The sequence below is a fragment of the Larimichthys crocea genome, chromosome VI (assembly GCF_000972845.2).
Source record: "Larimichthys crocea isolate SSNF chromosome VI, L_crocea_2.0, whole genome shotgun sequence".
Lineage (NCBI taxonomy): Eukaryota > Metazoa > Chordata > Actinopteri > Sciaenidae > Larimichthys > Larimichthys crocea.
Window position 1 is genome coordinate 2034924 of NC_040016.1, and position 22465 is coordinate 2057388.

The following is a 22465-nucleotide window of genomic DNA, read 5'->3' on the forward strand; positions in this document are numbered from 1 at the left end:
ATTTATATATATTTAGGCAGCTACAGTTCCCAAATTGTTTTACTTTGAAAGCCTTGACCGGAAACGCATATGCTTTATCGCTGTTATGACTCCCTGAGGAGTTGCCCGTTTTCCCCAAGTTTTGGAAATGTTTTCCGAAGTTGTGCAGCAACGTTGATTTTCATCTTGTGTCCGTGTTTAATTTTTTTTAAACGGTGTCCACAGTTTCTCCTGAAGTATTGGCATACATTAAGATGTTCTCGCTCGTCAGAAGCGCTGCCTCGGTTGATGTTCCTCCAGAAAAAGGAGTGGGAAATGTTTCCATCGCGGATTTTAACAGCGGCAACATCCAGAAACAATGCAGCCCGTGAGCTAGCGGCTCTCCTCGGTGAGGGTGGCACCCCGACTTACGAATGCTTCAGGTCCACTTTATCGCGACGAGGGTCACGATATGCTCATTTATCTTGAATATCCACGTGTCATGTTTGTTTCCACCTCCTTTATATTTCCGCCGGTGTCACAATGTGACCGGGCGTGAGGGTCGGCACGCCGGTGAGTGTGAGTCCAGTGCTGGACATCAGCCTTGTTATGACGGCGCGTCATGGCACACACAGCTACCACCTCCTCCTCTCTCGGAGAAACAGGAGGCGAGAAGCCTAATGGTAAAGATAAATACTATTTCCCATGTCAATAACCAGTTCCTACAGCTGCAGCTGTTTATTTTGTTGTTGAAAGGTACCATTGCTTATGCACTGTGTCTGTGTGCGATCATTGCATGAAGCTATTTAAGATTTGTTGAACAGTTACTGTATTAAATCTGCAATACTGAATACCCCTGTTTCTATTGTCAGAGGCTCTCCAGTATATATGTGAAGCAACATGACCCCTGTGAGAAATCCGCAGAGCTGACATTCCCTCAGATGGATGGTTTGTTCTCAATTTTATATATCAACAATACAGTTACTAACTTATATTGTGCACCATCTGGGCAATTATATTGTATATATTATACAATTATACTATATATTAGTCCATGATAGGTATCTGCCTGATTAATACTTTTTTTTGTTTCCCAATTTTGCATGTACAGATGATTAAAAATACGATATACAGACTTATAAAATCTGTAGTGTAGTATATCAGTTAAAAAAAACAATATTAAATATAGTACTAAATATATATAAGTATTACATAATTCATTTATTGTGAATTTCAGGGGTTTTAACTGTGCTTTACTATACTTAACCTGACAGGAACAATGGAAATGAATGGGCCTATGGTGTTGTCTGCAGAGGGTTCACTCTCTTCAACAGCTGCTGCTGGTCCGTGGGGACACTCCTTTTATTCTTCATTTACGTACATGTCAAACATCTTAAACCTCCGGGGCCGCAGAAGCACACTCACCAGATATAACCCGGGCCACACTCTGCCTCAGGTGTGTTTCTAATAACAGTATGCAGATGTAGTATGCACCCTCTCATGTAAGTGGTAATTCATGAGATTGTTTCCATTAGTTTATTGTCAAAATGGTATGTTTAGTGTTTTATATGGCAGGATTTTTGTATAGTTTTTTGTTATGGTGTAGATTTTATGTATTTCTGCTGTGTGTTGGTATTATGAAATGAGAATATGTTGAATCGCCATTCATATGCCAAACAAACCATCACATTAACATGTAATGTTATAAAGGTTGTCATGTTGAAAGAAACTAATTTTACATTGTGTTGAATGTTTCTGCAGGTTCAGAGTGTAGCACCTCTATCTACATTTGGGGTCAAATTTCACAAGTGTGCCCAGGTACATCAGCAAGTTTGTTTGAATACAGAAAGAAACATATTTTCCTGGACTAATTCTGAACACTTTAAAGACCTTGAAGTGATATATATTTTTCCTCATCAATCGTGTGGTCCACAGGTGAAGCTGGACACTGATCCCCCTCAGCTGACATTCTTCCTGCTGATTCACAACATGGGCCCAGTGGGTGGCACCAACCTGTCTCAGGTGGCTATTCGGGACTCCATCTCTGGAATAGTACCCCTAAAAACTGAAGGCAGGGTGGTGGAAAGAGGCTACCAGACGTTTGCCATTGATTCACTGTCTGGTATGTTTGGGAGTCAGAATGTTTTAAAAGATGATTCTACCAAACATGTCTGGTTTAAACTTTAAAGTATTTTAATTTTCTGCATATAGCTGGATCCCAAATTATTGTCAATTATACTGCTCACGTAAGGAGTCATAAGAGTGAAGTCCTGGACCTTCCAGCTTTCCTCACCTTCTCTAACGCCTCACAGGTATTTATTCTACTGCACCGTTTCTCCTCTTTTTAACTTGAAAACTTTGCCAAACCCAAATAGTAAATCTGTTATTAATTTCACCATGTCAGTATAATATATTTGAGTATTGTTTTCTTGACTCTACAGAATGATGTCAGCATGTTTGGTCCATTGACAGTTAATCTTACCTTGAGGGTGAATTCCACTGACAGGGTAAGCTGTGGACAGCTCCATAACAGGGAACGCCTCCTGCAGCTTCTAAGCATTGTGTGTTTGTTGTATTGTTGTCAAATTTATGATCATGAAATTGCATTAATGAAAAATTTGATGTTTCTGCCCATGGTTTTAGATGTATCCTAACCATGGGGTCCATTTTGCTGGATTTGTTGTGGGGTTCTTCGTCACGTTGGTGCTGCTGTCATTGGGGTTTCTGGCCATGAACTTGATAGGTCTCAGGACCAGGCTGAACCTTCTCCAGCAAAGGGTGTGTTTTGTTTTATTTAATCGTAATGACAGTGGCCTGCTATTAAACTCATTTAATTCCATTTAGTAGTATTTGTGTTTCTTAATGTAATAAAAGTGTTGTTTTTGGAAAGCTGACATTTTTGTCCAACCAAAGTGTTTACAGTCAGTGACAGTTGTGCCTATGTTTTCATGTTTCAGAGAAACAGAGGTGATTCAGACCCAGAGTATGCAGACTGCAACATGAGTGAGACAGTAAAAGATGAGGCAATGTTTGAAGATAAAATGGTAGACATTATGGTGCTGGAGGACCCCCAGAACATGTACCAGGCTTTGGAAAAGTGAGTAGACCTGTCAAAAGTCAATAGAATATCTTTCTATTCTATTAATATCTCTTGCTGCTTGCTCTACATTTTGTTCCCATTAAGTCTTGAAATGTCTACACTGCTGCGTACCACCAACAACCTGGAGGCCACCCGGATTCAGATCTACAAGGACGTGATGTCCTCGCTGCTGGGCGGCCTACGGTTCCGAGGCCAGGCCAGCGCCCAGGCCCAGCAAAGGCTGCTCAGTGTGCTTCACGGACAGCTTCTGGGCATGGAGGGTCGGCTGAAGGAGGAGCGAGGGGCCCGCATGGCTGCTCTGGCCGGCCGATGTAACCTGGAGACTCGTGAAGAAATGGAGGCAAAGCACCACAGAGAAGCTGCTGAGAAGGCACAGGCCGAGCTGCTGTGTCAACATGCAGACCAACAGGTAATAATGACAGTAATGACATTTGTTTCAGTATTTGCCTTATGTATTTTCTACCTTTTTTAAAAGCACAGCAAATAATAACTTAAATAACAAAGATATGTAAACGTTTTGGGGAAGTAATGTTTTTTTCTTGGATCCAAGAGAATCCTGTTTATCCATTTATTGCTTTCATTACATGCTGTCACTAAACTGTAAACCTCAAACTGTCATGTGACCAGGAGCTCCTCCACTGCAGTGTCCTCCTGGAGAAGCTACACAAGCTGAGCCAGAATCAGCTTCAGCGCATACTGCTGGTCCGACATGAAGAGGCCTCCGCAAAGGTCCAGAGGCAAATCATTGAGTGGCGCCGGGTGGAACTGCACAAGATTTTCTCTGAGGAACTGGAGGAGGCCACCAGGATGGGCGAGCTAGAAAAGAGCACAGCCAAAAGTCTTCAGCATGATTACTTTGCCTGTCAAGTAAGCAAGCAAGACCTCATTATTTTCTTCTTCTTTTCGGGCAATCAGTACTTCTCGTGTAAACATTTAAATTACATTATGGGACATGTCCTTCTCTGTTCTGTCCAGGATCATCTAGAGGAGGTGTTGGATGTGGTCCTTGCCAACCAGCGCTATGTGCTCGCTGAACGCCATGCGCAGAGGAAGTTCTTGGTGCACAGCCTTCACAGCCTCAACAGCCTGATTTCTGACACCTTCTCCAGCACCTCCAGCAATTTGGACAGCTGGTTCACTCACATCAAGAGGTTGGTACCTATTGTAGTTACCAACAGGGGCATCAAGTAAACTTTGTAGCAGTATGACCAAACATTTTTAAAAATGTAATGTGATGTGCTTCTGTTTGTAATTTAAAATGTATAATGGGATCATTTTACAGCTGCTTTAAACAAACGTAGGAGCAGAGTTGCCTTTTAACCTGCCATGCTTTATTCTCTCCACCAGAGGGAGCACTGTGCCTGCAGAGCAGATTGACCAGCTACAGGAGAAAGCCCAAAAAGAGTTGGTGATGGTGAGGCAGAGACTGGACGAGGCGCTAAGCCAAGAGAGGAGAGCCATGCGCTGTGGACTCATCAAGAAGCGGCGGGAGCTCATCTCTGACATGGTGATAAGCTCATGCTTATTTAGGATGTTACAACACCTGCATTATGTGCCCATTGTGGATTGATACCACATTAAATACTCCAACTGTAATTATTCTTCCTGCCATCTCCAGCTGCAGATCCAAAAACAGAGACAGAAGGATCTGTCGGGTCTGTCTAAGGGTCTGGAGGGAAAGATAGATGTAGCCCAGCACCTACACTGTTGGCAGAACTTACTGACGGCTCACAGTTTGGAGCTGGCAGAGCTCATCAACAACCTAGATGAGGAGGCTGCTGCAGACATCCGCAAGGTGCAATCAGCTTCATTCATGTAATGAAAACACACACACAAATATATCATTGATTGAGTTTGATTAACAACATGTCTTGATCCTCTATAGGTGACCATGCGTGTGATCCAGGGTGCCATAACTGAAGTCAAAACCATCCAGCCCTCTGCAACCCAGGCCCTGCTAACACTACTGCCTCCTGGGACACAGTGCTCCCTCCTGCAGGTAGAACCAGAGGCAGGACCAGGACAAGTCCAGGGACAAGGAGCAAGCACCCTCCTGCAGCATCAGGAAAAGTTGCACCAGGAAGGCAAGGCAGCATTACGCACCCTAAGCTGCACCAGGGAGGCTCTGCGGGATGTCATGGAGAGGGAGCTGCAGGAGCAGAGGGAACTCAGGGCGCACTGCAGAGCTTTCTTCAGGTCAGTGATATTATAACACTTTTAATAACCTTTGATTTCAGGGGATTCCGAGTCCTATGTGTGTTTATCTGTCTTCCTCTTGGCCCAGTCGTTTGTGTTCGTCCCAGTTGACTCTGTGTGAAGACGACCAGCTCAGGATGAAACTAGAGTTTCAGAAGTGTCTGTCTGTGATGGACCGCTGCCTGGTGCTGCCCCATGCTGTCTCCAGAACCAAACTCCAATCCGCTCTGGCAGCTTGGAGAAAGGAGAGCGAGCAACAGATGGTGAGCACAGAATCACACACCATTGATTTTAGTTGATATGTTCTTAAAACCTCTTTGTGTAGGATTAGAAAACATCTGACTCTGGGTAGTGATCTACTAAAAAGTCACAGTGCCAGATAGAAAAGCTTTTGGAATAATATTTGTCACCTTTTTATAGGTCATAGCACTGAATCACTGATATTAGATTATGAACAACGTTAATAATAAAAATCATTGAGAATACTAGATAAAAGGAGCCACATCATTGAATGAGTGTACACGAGCATGGTGGTGGGAACATTCACAGATATATGTCTCTGTGCTATCTTTGATGATGTAAATACTTTTTAATCTCTTCATGATATGATTATGAAGGTAATTCAAAATGCAGAACCCACTTGTCACTTGTAACAACATCAAGCGATAATGGTGCATTTAATGTTTTCTCAATAAACCATGGTAACCACCAGTGCAAACCACACTGCGATCAGCCTCAGTTGTGCGGCTGCTGGACGAGTACACATTGTTATTCAGAAAGGGCTCCACAGCGTGGTTTCATTTCTAATACTAATAACGACATGTTTGGAGTCATTTCCCAACCACCTTATGGATATTGTGGTTTTTGCAGGCGAATATGCAATCCAAGGGGAAAGCTGGCGAGGCCAGAACGAAAACAGACACATCTGACCTGCAGCTATTCCAGACCAGGCTTGAGGACAGAATCCAGCTGTTTGAGAAGGAGAAGGAGAAGGAGATGGAGAGCAGTGTCATGAACAAAGTAAAGTTGTGTTCTTAGTGATTACTTCTTTATTATTAGTCACTATTAAGTGCATAAAGTTACTGAAAGGCAGGAAGGGGATTAAGTGCATTAATCTCATTCAGTAGCAGAAGCTATACTTCCTGAATAAACGACTATCTATGTTAAAGTTCAATGTCTACGTTACACATAAGGTGGTTTGAGTTCATGCAAGATGACTATAATACATCCATTCCAATTTTGGCAGGTGATGGAGGAGATGCGGGTGGAGAGAGAGGATGATCTGCGCTCTCAGGCTGACAGCCTGGCAATGCAGATGGCCACCATCCACTACCAGAAGGCTGAGAGGAAGACGAAGGTCTTGGAGACCTCCAGAGCAATGCTCACTCTGCACAGCCTGCTCATTCAGCAGCTCAGAGAGAGGAAAAGCCTGGAGAGACAAGACATGGCCAAGAGTATACAAAACCACTGCTTGGTAGGAAATGTTTGACTCCTGTTAACCCCGATATTGCTTTGGGTTTCCTCTGAGACTTCTCACAAAACTTTGTAGACTTTTATTAGCGTAATTTACTCTTCCCACAGGGCCTAGAAGAAGCAGAACAGCAGCTTCAGAAGGAGAGGACAGAGTTGGATGGCCTGCAGATGTCTCAGTCCAGCATCAAGTCAAATCCAACACAGAAAGAGGACTATGATGAGGGAGAGGAGGACAGTGAGCAGGAGAGGCTGTTTCAGCTGCGGCAGGATTGCAGGATGACGTCCATCCTCCAGGAGGCACTCTATAAGTGTGAGGAGGTCTTCACACTGTTGGCAGAGAGGTGAGCTGTCACATCAGTTTTATCTCAGGAGGAATAAGGAATGTTGTGGATCGACACGGACCATTCAATTTCACAATGTTTTCAGGTCACAAGGAATGACTGCCAACAATCAAGCCATAGAAGATTTAAAAGAACAAATGGGGCTCAAAAGACTCTATGCAAACTGTGACCAGGTCTGAATTTCTATTTTTCCAATGTTGTATTTAACGGAAGCGTATTAATGGAATGGAAAAATACAAAGACATCCGTGCTTCTGTGTGTCAGTGAAAGCAGAGAAAATCTGTATCTAAGATGTGTGTGCTGCACTTCCTCTCAGGATCTGGAATTTGCGTCTCGGCTGGTGAAGCAGAGTCAGGTGTCTGCAGAGGTTCTCCTGGAAGCCCTGCGTCTCCTGCTGCCCACCCTTCCTGAAAGTGAACTCCTTTCCATTACCGATGCCCTCTGTCCCAAACAACACACTGTTTCATCATGTACAGAGCAGGAACACTCGGGGTAAGAACCAGGTTCAGTGTTTTGGCTACTGGCAAACATTCATGAGTTGAACACATTGTACGATCACTTTAGATGTGTGTGTGTGTGTTAAGAAACACACACACACACACAACAAGAAAGAAAGAAAATATCTGTATAGAAAATTTGTTTTTAGAGAGATAATTGATTTACAGGTACAAAGCTTCAAAGCTATGTCAGGATTATGTCTGTAAATTCAATTCAATTTTATTTATATAGCGCCATATCATAACAAAAGTCAAACCTCATGACACTTTTCATGCAGAGCAGGTCTAGACCGTACTCTTTATAATATTATTTACAGAGACCCAACAGTTCCACAAAGAGCAAGCACTGTGGCACAGTGGCGAGGAAAAAACAGGCAGAAACCTCGGGCAGACCCAAGCTCATTGGTAAACAGTCATCCACCACGACTGGTTGAATTAAAGATAGAGAGGGGCAGATAGAGAGAGAGGTGTGGAGGGGGTAGACCGATAAATAGACAGAGATAGAGAAAGACATATGCACAGCAGCAGCAAAACATTAACTATCTATAAACTGTAATGGATAATATATGTAGTGGACTTTGTGCAGAACCTGTGTGAGAAACATGCATTAATGAGACATGTATGTTTACAGATGGTGAGAGAGAGATTTAATGATGACAGGACTTTAAAATGTGCATGTCATGAAACTCTGCACTTATTTGGACTACCGCATAATATAATTATTACTTACAGAACGTTGCTGTTTTACTAAAAATGGCATGGCAATTGTCCATCTGGCTCTTCCAACTTGCAAATAAGGGTTTGTTTGGTTACCAACTAATGTGCAAAGCCAACAAAAGCCCTTTGTCATGCGCTGGTCTCCTAGTTCATGAAAAGAACCGCTTGAATACAGCGAAAACCTTTTTGCCCAAAGTGCGCAGCCAGGGTCTCTGCTATTCAAGTTCTGTGGTTTTAGAAAGTAGTTTTCTGAGCAAAGTCACTGATTAAATAAAAGCAGCGCTGAAACACAGCAACTGGCTGAAACAAACCCATCTGCAAGCATTGTCTTCATTTTCAACAACAAATACTGTTTGAGCCCAGTTCCACCAGAGTCCTTTACCCTGAGCCAAGATGGAGAGATAAATGATTTTACTCATCATTTAATTTCCCTCTTCCTGATACACTGGAGCACTCATGTCTGTCCCCCGCTGAGTTTGGATTACTTTACTGATGAATAATGTCTCATGCATGAGGTCTCTTTGGATCGGAGCTGTCTGGCCAAAGGACAAGGGAATGAAAATGCTGAGTTTGGAACAATATGTGAGCCATGTGTTTCCTTTTTCTTTTTAAGCTCTTTTGTTCCTGCGTTTTGTTTGCAGAATAGACTTTACCCATTCTCTAGAAACGTTTTAAATCTTACTAATTGAATTCAAGTAAACAGTGGAATGTAAACCTTATTTGTATTTTTAATATGTAGCAGCAGTAACATTAAATTACAGAAGAAGAATTTGAGAAGTTGTTGGATCTGACTAGCCAAGGCTGGATTGTCGATATGATTTTTAAAAATCAAATCACTTTATTTACGTTGATATTAAACTGCTCTTAATATTTTAGGAATTATGTTTATCTGATTTATCTTCATCATCTGATTTTGACTGGAAAAGTACAAACAGACATCAGCTAGATATGTTTCAAAGGTCCAGTGTGTAAGATTTATTAGAGAATAGGGCAAATATGGAATATAATATGCATAACTATGTTTGTGTTAGTGTAAAATCAACTGAAAATAAGAATCATTATGTTTTGTAACCTTAGAATGAGCCTTTTATTTCTACAGACACTGCAGATCCTCTTCCATGTTGAACTGCTATGTTTCTACAGTAGAGCGGGCAAACCAAACTCAGGCTCATTTAGGTTTTTCGTGTGTTTTGCAGCCACTGTAGTTTTTCCTTCACGCTAGGAAGGAGAGGGTGAATCGACAGGGTTGTAATCAGCAACTTCACTGCCCGACGCCACTTAATCCTACATACTGGTCCTTTTAACATTTACAAATATACATTCAGACCCCTTGTTGATGAAGTACCTATATACAAGATACATTTTTCCATTTAAATGTATATAGGCAAACATTAAACGCTGTAATACATCAAGTTTATCTCAAATTTAAAATTTCATTGCAAGTACGTCTTTCATCCACTTCTGTTCTGTGCCCTCCTGCTCCTTGGCATTCTTCAGTGTACTGCATGTAACCTCCCATCAGTTACTGTACGCTCTCTGACATTTGTAGGTAAGTATTGTTAGGGGTGGTGATTTCAGTGCCTGTTCCATATGTAATCAAACACCAGTAACCTGTGAAATAACCTGAAGGTAATGAAATAACATCTGTTAGTCCGACTGACAGACAATATTCTTTTTCTTTTTTGCTTTTGTGAACATTGTAATCAGTTGACAGACACTATGTTTTATGTGTTTTTAAAAATGTAGTACAGTGCAAGAAATTCACATAAACAAGACGATGCACATGATTTACTGTTTCTGCAGGAAAATGCTCTGCCCATGAAATAGTTTATATATTTTTTTATTTTTAAGCAACATTTTGGAGGATATCTGGAATATTAATAATATTAATTAAGAAATAGCATTTGGAAGTGTCTGTGTTAATTAATTATTTGACAGGCCTAACATGCTGTACCCTATTAGGAAAGCGATTCAATATTTAATCTAATGGGGGGAAAAAACACAAAGCTCTCCCTCTAAAGTAAACTAATGAAAAGTTAGTACAGCATTTAAGATAGCCTATAACTGTTTGTTTCTGATGAAAGCCAAAGCACAGATTGTATCACAGTTACCAGCTTTAAAATTTGTTGATGACTCTTTGACCAGGTGTGCCGGGGGTTTAAACAGACTTCTACCTGTCAAACTGAGAGAAGACGTGATGCATAAAAATATGCTAAATATGCCAAGCTGCACTGTGGAAAGAGAGAGGTGAGTGCTACTCTACTAGCTGCTATATAAAGACTTGCTGTTACACCATCATCAAGACTAATTTGTGGTCTAATGAGCTACATCATAGACCAATCTTTTATTGTGTAATATGCCTTTTATCAGTTACATGGCTGGGTTGCAGTGACACAGGCATGAGGTTAGTACTTTAACACTCCAATCCCACTAACAACAGCTCCTTTGTCCTCCAAATCTCACAGACTCCAGGAAAAGAGGCAAAGTCTGATGGAAAAACTGCTCCCCAGATCCCGTCTCCCGGTTCCAAGAGATGTTGCACCACTGCTGGTTGAAGAGAAAAGAGAGGAAGACGGTTTTACCAAAGCACAGCAGTCTATTTATAAATCAAGCGCAGTTACACAGCAGCACAGTGACACTGCAAAAGAGAGGCTTGTGGACACAGCGAGTGAAGCGTTACACAGCACAGCAGAGAAATACGCAACAACTGCATCTGCCAGCCCACAGGGCAACCCTCCTACTGGAGAAAGGTTGTTTGTGTTTAGGGATCCACCTGAATCATGCGAGTGTGTGGATGCTCCTAAAAGAAAAAGGAAAAGGAACTTTCTCAACCTGAAGAAAGGCTCAGTGGCTCCAACAAACCTAGTTTGACCCTTACAGACATTATCTTTTTAACGATGGTACATTTTGATGTTATATGATAAATCATAATAAGTCAATGGCTTTACTATGTAGCAACAACAACAAAAAAATGCTTTTTCTAAATGTATGTAGTATCTGGCTTTGTTTTTAAGTAAAGGCAGCTGAATTGTGGTCAACAGTTTATTTCTTTTCAAATGGTCTTGTCTTGACATCGTTTTAATGGTGGGAAAACTGTACTAAAGTAAAGTACATATTCACAAATATACACTTTTAAAATGAAGACTGTGAAGATTTTCAGTTGTCTAGTTCATCTTTCTTTCAGAAGAGTTACATCCGGAGCAGCTGGATTTGTTTGGATCTAAAATACAGATTTAAATATTCTCAAAATAGCACAGTTCTATCCTTTTCCTGTAATATCGGGGTGTACTCCAAACATTGGTGTCAAACACTATTATTCATGTTCAAACTCCAGATATAATTGTGTTTTTATGTTTTGTTTTGGGGTTTTTTAAGAGTGTAAACCTCCCTAAACACTCAAGATACACAGGTACATGAAATGATGAATATTTCATTTGAAACAGTTTCCTGGAAATATTCCTGGAACATCTCGGGTTCCCCTGCATGACTCCAAATCAAACTCCCTCACTGATAATATCCTGTTTTTGGGAACTATCAAACCCAAAAATCACGTGGGGAAAAAACACAACAAAATATTTGGCTGTGTTTATCAGAAGGTGAAGTTCAGTTATCCCTGGTATTTGGAGCATGCATGAACAAAGGATTTGTTCTCCCAAACACAGCAGACCCCAAATGTTTTCCTCAGCCTCGCTGCGCTTCCACGTCATCGTCCATCATTTTTTTTTTCTTCCCTCGACCACTCCATCCTTTAAAACTGCTGCAAGTCCTCCACTTAACTATTTGCACCACTGTTCAGCGGCTGGAAGCAGAGTTATTGTAGCCGACATGAGGCTGGGTCTCGCCACTCTCGTGTGTTTCTTCAGCTTTGTGTGGCTGTCGGACTGCGCTCCTCCGACCTGCTACTCCAGAGCGCTCGACCTGAGCAAAGAAGTCATGGCTCTGCTGGATAAAATACACACGTACCATCGCACGGTGAGCCCTTTATTTCATTGTCACATTCTGCAGACGAGACCGTGTTAACCATTTTAGACTTCTGTTTTCTGTGTCATGTCTTCTAATCATGATGTTTGTCGGGTTGCAGAAAGTGTGCGCCGAGGTTCTTCCTACGATCTTCATTGATGTGCATGTAAGTTTCTAACAGTGAGGTAATGCATATGATGTGGGGACACATGGGGGGTGCTGAAGGGGTTTTGGGGGATTCCCAGGAAATTTGGGATAATTGCATATCACATTTTTAAACACTTTTCCCTCCCCGATAACATTTTAATTTCAGTTAGATAAGAGTAAGTAAAGTCAACCCTTAGAGCCTCAATGTTTCTCCTCCTACTATTTCCTGTCATGTTTCTTATTAGCTTCAGATAAAGATGTACTACGCATTTTCCTTTTCAGAATAATCTGGACTATGTGGAAAAATAAGATTTATTTGAAGTGAATTGTTGAAGTCACAATTTATAATGGATTATACATACATTTTAAAATGTATGTTCACCTAGGGGGGAAAAAGGCATTTTACCATAATTGTGAAAGTGCCAAATATGATGTGTCATTACAGAACAGTAACACATCTAACCAGTGTAATGTTTGAGGTTTTTGGTGAAACTGACAGCGACTATGAGCTCACAACAGCCTCGTGACTAATGAGTAACACGGGTTAAAAGGGAAACAACAAAGATTTGATTTTTTTTGTGTTCAAAAAGACCAGGGCTAACTATCTGGTGACTGACAGCGAGGTAGACCAATTGGTTTGTGTCCAAACCTCACTTAAACAGTGGTCTGGACACAGGCGGCCTGGTGAGACTGATTCATTTAATATAAAATCAATGCAGGAAAAGCTTTCACTCTGAATAGAAAGACAATTCAGTTCATTTTGTACTGTGACAAAATCTCACCTGATATGCGTCCATTGTATGTATGTTTACAGGTTTCTGAGAATATTTCAGTACCCTAGATTTAGAAATGTGTACAATCAAGTCCCTGACCAACAGTCTGTAAATACTGTCATGCAAAAACAAAGTTTTATCTTTCTAGAACTCGTGCATCACAACCAAGCTCCGTGACTTTCTCTATGTGGTGCTGAACCATCCTAACCAGTACTGCAGAGACCGTCCCAGAATGGTGCTGCTGAAACGTAAAATCCAGAACTTGTACAAAATTATCACCACAATTTGTTATCGGGTAAGGACACCTGAAACCTCTGCACTGTTTTTCACCTCAAGACTCTTGTTTTCAGGCTTAAGTGGTGTAACCTTATACATGTTTCTGTTTGGTTGGCAGGACCTGGTATCTTTCACACACGACTGTGAGGCTATTGATACTGGACACGTTACCCCTTACTATGCAGAGGACAGGCTTCAGCTACTGCAAGAGGACAGATGAGCAACACACAGAGCAGATGACCAATCATTGGTCCGTCACATTCATAAAAACACATATGCAGAATGGTAAAGCATGCACAATACACACCACAGTCTGCACTGCATTAGGATGCATCATAGGCAACACACATAATGATGTTTCATGTTGTACCAAGTTGGCTCTGCGTTAGCTGCAGACTCATGTTAGTAGACATGTGTGGCTACATTCCAGCAAGGAGTGCAGAACTTTCCACAGGAAATTTGCTGAATGCCAACCATGCCGAAGTAAACCTTGAAATAATAAACCAATAAGAGATGCTTGTGAGCCAGGCTTAACCGCTGCTTACTTACCAGGGCTGATCAAAGCTTCTTGTGTCATTAAGAGTAATATGTTGTGTTGCTATAACCCTTGGTCTGACTAACATGCCTTAAAGGAGCACTGTACAGTATTTTCTAAAACATGGCGATTGAAAAAATGTTATGCAAGAAGTTGATGTCCAAAGCATTGCTTTCTCACACTTGTACGCTGTGTTCCCTCAGAGTTTTCTCATATAGAAAGCTTTTATAACTTGTTTATTCCAAAATAGTTAGGATAGTGCTGTTTCAAAGCAGAATAGATAATAGAGCCATCACTGACATAAACTTATTAGAAACATGCCTGTTTTTATGCATACTTAATGACGATCTGTATACGTCTACCATTATGTAATAAAATCTCTTTATGTATCAGCTCATTTTATCGTCTGACGTTATTTCCAAAATGTCTGCCAGTTGATTCTGGGAAAGGCCACACAAAACTACTGAGACCAAAGTGGCTCATATCCAGTCTGTGAATCAGCATGATCTATTCTTTTCTAAAATTTAAAACGAGAGTGAGGTTATTTTCACCCTGATTTTCACTCAGCATGTGTCAATTATGTATTCATTTTATTTTTTATAGAAACAGTATGTATGTCGCTGCTAAACTAAAGTACAGTTGTATTTTAAGTAACCATTGTTTGGGCAAAAGCAAAAAAGTATTTTATTTCCACAAAGACAATAAATCTAAATGAAGACGTGATTGAACTGCAAGTGAAGCAAAGTGGCTTTTACATAAACCACAGGCTCTGCACGCTCAGGGGACAAAAACAGAATTAAATATTAACTCACGGTGTGAGTGTTTTGTTTTTTTGTTAAGCATCATTGTTTTCTCGAGCATTAGAGCTCTCTCACATGTAACGGTGCATTTGCCATTGTTTTGAGAACAGCAATGACTTGTTGGATTTGGAAACGAGTCTGCTGCTCTGATTATGTATGGCCTGTGCTGCCCTCTGTTGGCCAGACTCTATAATCTGCATCCAGAGGGCTATATCAGTGTATTCCATTCAGACATATTCAAAGTGCTCTGGTTTTGGACCATAAATATGTAATAACATGTTCTCGTTTTCTAAATGTTTGCTTTGTGTTTTGCAATGGAGAAAGTATTTCCATTTTACCTGACCTGTGTTGCCCTTTGCTCAACCCATAAAAGTGAATCCATGTTTTGAATAAATCTATGATGTAAGTGGTGTAAACCAGCCAGAAGTGAGTCAGCCTTGGGTTTGGCCCAGGCGGTGAAAGGCCCCTGGGCGACAGTCTCACTGGCTCTGTCGGTAAGTCCTCCTTTCTACATCAGTACCTGTGTGTTTACTTGTAGGGTCTTGAATTCAGGTAATTTGTCCCTGTGCACATTCAGACAACTTCTTGTCAAATTGTTGTGTGGCAATTCTGTGTGTTGTTGACAGGGATGTCAACTACAAATACAAATACTTCGTTTCCTTACTTAATTAGAATTTTTAGGTATCTATACCGGAGTAATTATTTTTCAGCCGACTTTTTACTTCTACTCCTTACATTTTCACGCAATTATCTGTACTTTCTACAGCTTACATTTCAAAACAGCCTCGTTACTCTTAGAGGCGACTTATGAGATCAGATTTTTACTGACAGATTGTCACACTCTACAGCCAATGGTATCGTTTACAGCGTGTGCGCGCCTGACCAATGACACTGTAATGACCCACGCAGGGCGGCATCTAAACAGTATTATGGTAGTATGGACTCGTCGTGACTGCGTCACAGAGCTGTGACGTCATTTTGAGACTCAGTTAAAATTTAGTCAACACGTGAGAACTCGTCTGATGCAGAGAGTCTGCTGTTGTGTGTCTTTTTAATTAGTATGAATGAAGCCTGATTGTACCTCAATGCTGAAATCTTGTATTATAACATATAAAGCCCCAGAGCTTCTTTGATTATTAACAGTATGTAGTGATGCAGAAAGGTGAGAGCTCACCATCACACTGAAACTGTCACAAGGCTGCAAAAGTTGCTCTTATTGTTATTTCATCCTGGTGCTGTTTGGATGATGATGATGATGATGATGATGAGAAGAAGAAGTAGAACAATAACGTACTGAAGTTCTGTAGATGGTTAATTATTTGAAATAGTAAAACTTAAGACAAGCTTGGGGAAAAAAGTATCAGTTTGATTTCACAGATTAAAAATTGCATTGAAAAGACAATAAAGAATAGTATGAACAGAACAGCTGTTTAAAGAATCATCATGTAAAACACTGTTGGTCATATATTTAAACTTGATGTCTGCATTAGAGAACATGGTTATGAGTGCAGCGGGGCTGTAAATCTTATCTTATTTTCTTAGCATGTGTCAAGTAACGTTATCTGTAACATCTTTCACAAATTACAAATGGGGAGATCAGAATTATTATTTTTCTGATTAATCACTTGGATTACTCATTGACAGCACTATACTGTATAGGGATGTTATACATAGCATAGCATGTATACTATTACAATACTTATAGGCATATAAGTAGTCATCATATCTTCCGCTCCATGAAACACACGGTGATGCTCAGTAGCACATATATAAATTATGGTTCTTTAATGTATTTGCAGTATACTAACATGCATTAATTTTCATTGGGCATATATGAGGCTGAAACAGGCAGCCTAGTGCATCCCAAATTTTTCAACATTAACATTTTAATATAACATTATTGTCATTATGGCCTTTAAAAAAATATATGTTTTTTGGGGGGAGGTCGTGTAGTGCACTATAGGCCTCTGTGGCACAGGGCCTATAACATTTGATGTCTTTTATTTTCTTTACATTACTTTTATTTTTATACTTTAAGTAGTTTTGAAGCCAGTACTTTTACACTTCTACTTGAGTAAAATGCCTGAGTTGATGCTTCAACTTCTACAGAAGTCTTTTTAAACCCCATACCCACTATACTTCTACTTGGGTAATGAAGGTGAATACTTCTGACACCTCTGGTTGTTGATCCATTGACAGACACCAGCATGATCTGACTACCAAACAGCAATGTATTTTATTTTTAATATTTAATGAAAGAAACTGTGTCTGTGTCCACATTTATTTGTGAATTATTTGCCTTGCTGACAACACACTGTGGCTCATTTAGCAACTCAGACTCAACCCTAAGAACTGTGTACACCACCAGTAAGAGTTCTCAAAATGGCATTTATTTACTTCTGCATTACCTGTCTATCAATATATTAAATTATGAGCATTTATCCCCATTAATCAAACCTTTCAGAGCCTTATATTTTGTTGTTGCTTTGCTATGTATTTTGTTGCTGCTTGAACACGATGTGTGTAGGATGCTTCACATATCTGTCTGTTTCATGTGTTAGGCCTGCAGCTCACTACAGTACAGATTGACGTCATCTTTGTCAGGAATCGGGGTATCTGAAAAACTGCTGGCCATGACTTTTATACTGGGGGTTGTTGGGGTGCCAGTCATGCACTGTAACTGGGTCAGGCTGATAAAAGAGGCAGGGCAACAATGCAATGGCCATCAAGTTACTGTTACTGCATGTTCATCTTTAGGGGGAGTTTGACAGTACCATGATCTGTCACAAGATGTCGCTATTTGTTACCACACCAGATGAAGATGGTTTAGTATCATTCTATACTGCTGAACATAGACTGTATGAATCTGCATCAAGGTCCAAATTATTTCCTGATAAATAGAGATGTTTTAGTAAGAGATGAAAACAAAAACACATGGATTGATAAAGATGTTCAAACTTGTGATAACGCTGCAGACGTTTGCTCCACACACCCAGAGGTTTACCACTTAAAACCTCTAATAAAAAAGCACAATAATTTATGGTTGTAATGTCACAACACCCAACTGTCGCAAACAACACTCAGTTTCAGCAGTCATGTGCAGAATATTTTTTTAATCTTACAACACATACTAATCAGTTTCTAATCATTTAACAGCCTGCACTTTAATTTGAGCTCGGCACATGTTGCAATAAGCATGTTTTTATTTTTCTGCCAAGAATGATCTCCTTGCACTTCTGAACCATCAGGTCTGAACCTCTCACTGCTAATTAACCAACCCTACAAAACCCCCCCTGAAAATGTTAGTCAGCAGCATGTGGCTCGTTAAGAAATCAGCCTGCAGTGCGGTTATAAAGCTTAATTGCTGTGCTTGTTGATCATCATTAGAGGGCTGTAGAATCCACATTATTTTCTATCATTAAGGCAAAACGAGAACAAAACATTTAAACCACAGGCGGCCAGGTAATTTAACAATTTTAATGTTCTGTGACACTGCACCAAAAATGCTAAATGCTGCACAATAAAAAATCAACAACAACAACTTAGCCGAGGGGTGACCGTAATCATTCTCTGCCCTGTTGAAATAAATTACCTTGTAAAGGACTGATCAGAAACCCATTTACATTAAAGCATCGGTGATGCAGCTTGTGATTCACTTTGCTTTATGGGGTTTTCAGGCAATTTTCCATCACATTGAGCACTTTTATTGCATCTTAAAAGAAATGTGTAGCCTCATTAGTCCACATAAGAAAATGTTTCCCTCTTAATTTCCAATAGATGATTGGCACACTCTGCTCACACACCATTGTAATGATGCTGGATGGAGGTGTGTTATAGTGTTATAGTGAGATTCAAAACTCTCACATATTAGACCAAAGCTTCCCCTCCTGTCAACAGTAAATGTATCTTTATAAATGCACAATTGTTCCACTGATTTACACGTTGAAGTAATTATTCAATGAAGGGTCACCGGAGGACTTGTGTGAATAAGAACTGTTCAAAAAGCTAAACGCTGTTATTAACAGTTGTTATCAGTTCATGTGAGATTAATATGTTGGTGTGTCGGTGGTGAACTTTGACCTTGTAGTGTTAAGTGGCCAAACTGTGGTCATGGACATGGGTCGACTAAAGGCAAGCAGGCCAAGACACCACCGCCCCCTGGTGGACACTACGGCCCATTTAAACCCAGCATGAAGAGATTTATAACTTTAATTCTTCAATAATAAATCACTATATTTAGCTATATCTGCTTGCATTTGTATGAATAACTCAAGCTGATAAACGGGTATATGTTAAGCACTGTGATAAATAATATGTGTATATTTATGATATTCATCCTTGACTATCAGCATGTGTAGAGCCACACAAAACAACTCCATCTCAATAATGTGCTTTAATATCGACTTTTACAGTATTTTACTGTATGTACAGTAAGCTTATTGCATGTCATTTCTTTAATATGTAACTGCTATAATATGTATGTAAATTCCCTATATGAGAACATCTGTTTTTTTCTGCAGGTTTTATAGGTCTTCATCGGTAAAGGCTGCCGCAAGAAATTGGTGATGATGGCTCTGTTTGCTGGTAAGTGAACATTGATTTATAACATCCCCGCTGCATGATTATTAGGCCTAACAGTATTTCCAGCATGTGGCTGCATCGTTCACGTTAATCCGATGTGCCAGAGTTAAATGAGGCTGTTAGTTGTATTTAGATTTGACATGGAAATTCAAATATTAACCACTTTATTTTAGTTTTCTCTCATATCTGTTCGGACTCACACATGTAAAAAACAAAACAAAACAATAATCTCAACGACAATTTGCCTTTTATTTGACCTTACATTATAAGACAGATTGATAGAAAGCAATATACGATATAAATATAAAAAGGCGTTCAAATCACAGCATATGCACAAAGCCTCCAGTTTGATTTGGGGCTTTTTTTGCCAGCATACTTTTAATAGTTTATATTATTTTATTATTATTATTATTATTATTATTATTATTTTCACGTTTTAAAAATGTGTTCTTATCGTTATGTTTTATTTAGTCACTTTTCTCTAAAAATATTAAAAGGGCCCAAATATAAACACGTAGGTCTACTAAACAGAGATATAATATAATGTAGGTTAATGTAGGTTAATGTAGGCTTGGCGCAAAGTTTAAAGATTATTTCAACAGTGTAGTTTTTAGTTTAGTAAGCTGGTTTTACTCGGTTACACTTTCTACTTTTTATTGGGAACGAGAGAGCCTTTTGTTATGTTACTCCGACTCTGAACAGAAGGTGGTGGTGTGGCATCTGAAAGAAGAAAACAGAGAAAAGAACTGCTGCTTGTAGATTTCATGGATTTTTGATTTGAGACGTTTGAGTTTAAGGTCAATTTCTTTCCGCATTTCACATTTGTGTTCATACGTGTTTATTGTTTTTGTATATATATTTTTTCATATATGTGTGTATATGTTTAATCATCTGAAAAAAACTTTGTCTGATGTTTTAAATAAAATGACAAGTAACTGATTAACTTTAGCCAGGCCAACATATTAACACGTTAATAAAAGACAGTTAAATGTACAGACACTTATTGCTGTGTGCAGAAACGATTATTATTATTATTTTTTTAATTAAAGAACCAATTCATACATTTATAAGAACAGCCTCATTGAATAAACACACTTGCAAAACCATTAGATGTATGATCAAATAACTGCACTGTGTCTCGTTAATTATTGTACAGGTTAAAATTAGTCAGCTCTATTTTTTTTATTTACACCTGGTTAAATATGCTACTATGAAAGATGTCATTTTTTATGTGTGACCGTCAAACACACATTCATCATTAACATCAATTGTTTTTGTGACACTATTTATAAGGACTAAACGTAAATAAACTACACAGGAGACATCAGTTTATAAAAAGAGCCCTAACAGCAAAAAACAGAATAAAGGTTAAAGGTCCATTAAACATCCACTGACTCTTCTGCTATAATAATCATTTATCCGAGCTGTGGAGACGACTTCCCTTTCTTTTTTGGGGGGGGTCAAGTTTTTTTTTTTTTTTTTAACTACATAGTCAAACAGCCTCCTGTGATCTTTTGGGTGATATAAACTAGTGAGTTTTGTTTTCTCTTTGGCTCCTGGCAAGATAGAGAGGCCGGGGGACAAAAGAATAAAAGAGTTGGAAGAATGGATGGATCCCCTTTGGTTCTTTTGTGTCAAGTTTCTCTTCTTTTCAGGCGGAGCGTTGATCCGTGTGATTTAAACTTATTGTCAGTATTAATTCATGCCTCGCGGATAAAAAATGGAGTTTGTCAGAGAAAAAAAACACACCAACATTTTAAAAAATATATATGTATTGCCTTTAGTGGGTGTAGTAGGATACAAGCGCCCTTTAATTACATCTAAATTAAGATGGGATATTCTAAAATGGAGTGTCAGATTAGAAAGTTTAAACATGTATGTGTCTCTAAATAAATCACGACTATTAGTTGGCCTTGTTCAGGACAGCAGCTTGTCAGCGCTGAGGAGGAAATCACAGCAGAGAGGAGAAGAAGAAGAAGAAGCAGAAGAAGTGTTGCCCGTCCCAGTCCCCCGTTGACATTTTAGGAATGATAAAAGTTCCGCCTTGCCTGGAGCTACAGCCTCGCTGGAGCCGGCCTCCGTCTGCGGCAGATTGCCTTTGCTCATTACAGCAATTATTTTACTCCAGTTTAACCCCTGCCTGAATGGCAGACAACTCAAGAGAAAGCCTTTAAAAACTGCTGTGGAGTGGTCTGTAATTTCCCCCCCTTCATCTATCTGATCCCTGTTTGTCATTTCAAGTCTTCCTGGTGGCACAGAATGACTCCAGCGTTCATCACAAGGATGAAATATCTGCTTTACGCGCTCCATGTCAGGTAATAGGTTTATATATGGAGTGGCACATGCGCTCTGAACACCCTGTCCTCTTCATAATGGGGGTGTCACCCGGCTCATTTTACACCCTAAACACACACATAATGACACTCCGGCGGATTGTTTACAAGCAATTTAGCCCCAGAGAAGCAATCTCCAATATTTATCGGTGTGTTTTGAAGTCCAAAAACCCCTCCACCCCCCCCACCCCAACCGCACCACCACCACCACCACCACCCCCCCTCCCTAAACTCTTCTGGCGCCAACAAAATCTAGGTTAGTTGTTTCAAAGCAATAGGCAACAGCTGTAGCGATGCATTCCAGCAAATAACATGTGACACGTTTAGATTCACAGCACAGGCGGCGCAGAAAGTGTGAAAGTGCAAGAAACTGAAGAAATGTGGATTGCCAGTGTTGTTTGTAGTGAGGTGGGGGGGGGGGGACATCAAGACTTTAGCCTTGTCAATGATATTTAAATCATGCTGTCAGCAGCTGATCAATATTCCTATTTTCTATAACACTGTGTCAGAGTCCTGAAAATAATTATTATCTTCTGCCTTTTCTTTTTCTTTTTTTTTTTTGCACTTTAAACTTAAGACGTCCAAGAAGTTACAGCACTCGCAGCAAGCCTGAACCTCATTATGTAATAGATAAAGAATTGTTCAAAGATTTAATATATCGCTTGTGTTTTTAATAAACATAAAAAATAATATTTTTCTCCCTCTGCTTTGTGTGAAAGATTAAAATATTGATGCCACAGGCACCATGCAAGTGTCAGTCAAAACGAACAACTGCTTA

The 22465-nt window shown here is 39.8% G+C and overlaps 2 protein-coding genes across 4 annotated transcripts; both read left to right on the forward strand.

Moving 5' to 3' along the window:
* The first annotated feature begins 40 nt into the window (after positions 1-40).
* LOC104927934 (limbin) lies at positions 41-19365 on the forward strand. 3 transcript variants are annotated; one of them, XM_019253346.2, is made up of 23 exons: positions 44-641; positions 831-906; positions 1233-1414; positions 1720-1776; positions 1894-2080; positions 2170-2270; positions 2400-2465; positions 2602-2736; positions 2916-3055; positions 3143-3467; positions 3686-3925; positions 4034-4209; positions 4406-4565; positions 4677-4853; positions 4944-5254; positions 5343-5517; positions 6125-6274; positions 6501-6728; positions 6836-7068; positions 7154-7241; positions 7385-7560; positions 10428-10529; positions 10748-11161. In XM_019253346.2, exons 1-23 carry the CDS (start codon positions 393-395, stop codon positions 11151-11153), a joined length of 4140 nt encoding a protein of 1379 aa, XP_019108891.2. In that variant the 5' UTR covers positions 44-392; the 3' UTR covers positions 11154-11161. The 3 variants fall into 3 exon arrangements, with proteins under 3 accessions (XP_027135174.1, XP_019108891.2, XP_027135173.1); XM_027279372.1 differs by having other exon boundaries at positions 45-647; positions 10748-11320; XM_027279373.1 differs by lacking the exons at positions 10428-10529; positions 10748-11161 and adding an exon at positions 19294-19365 and having other exon boundaries at positions 41-647.
* Positions 11805-14365, forward strand: LOC104927935 (uncharacterized). The gene is made up of 4 exons (XM_010742125.3): positions 11805-12254; positions 12364-12408; positions 13311-13457; positions 13557-14365. Exons 1-4 carry the CDS (start codon positions 11910-11912, stop codon positions 13656-13658), a joined length of 639 nt encoding a protein of 212 aa, XP_010740427.3. The 5' UTR covers positions 11805-11909; the 3' UTR covers positions 13659-14365.
* Positions 19366-22465: the final 3100 nt, after the last annotated feature.

Excerpts from the sequence above, each read along its gene's own strand:
- LOC104927935 (XM_010742125.3), top strand. The coding sequence starts at position 11,910 with ATGCATGAACAAAGGATTTGTTCTCCCAAACACAGCAGACCCCAAATG. Across the intron at positions 12,409-13,310 it reads CGATCTTCATTGATGTGCAT|AACTCGTGCATCACAACCAA; the intron begins GTAAGTTTCTAA and ends TTATCTTTCTAG. Across the intron at positions 13,458-13,556 it reads TCACCACAATTTGTTATCGG|GACCTGGTATCTTTCACACA; the intron begins GTAAGGACACCT and ends TTTGGTTGGCAG.
- LOC104927934 (XM_027279372.1), top strand. The coding sequence starts at position 393 with ATGCTTCAGGTCCACTTTATCGCGACGAGGGTCACGATATGCTCATTT. Across the intron at positions 3,468-3,685 it reads GTCAACATGCAGACCAACAG|GAGCTCCTCCACTGCAGTGT; the intron begins GTAATAATGACA and ends TCATGTGACCAG. Across the intron at positions 7,242-7,384 it reads TCTATGCAAACTGTGACCAG|GATCTGGAATTTGCGTCTCG; the intron begins GTCTGAATTTCT and ends ACTTCCTCTCAG.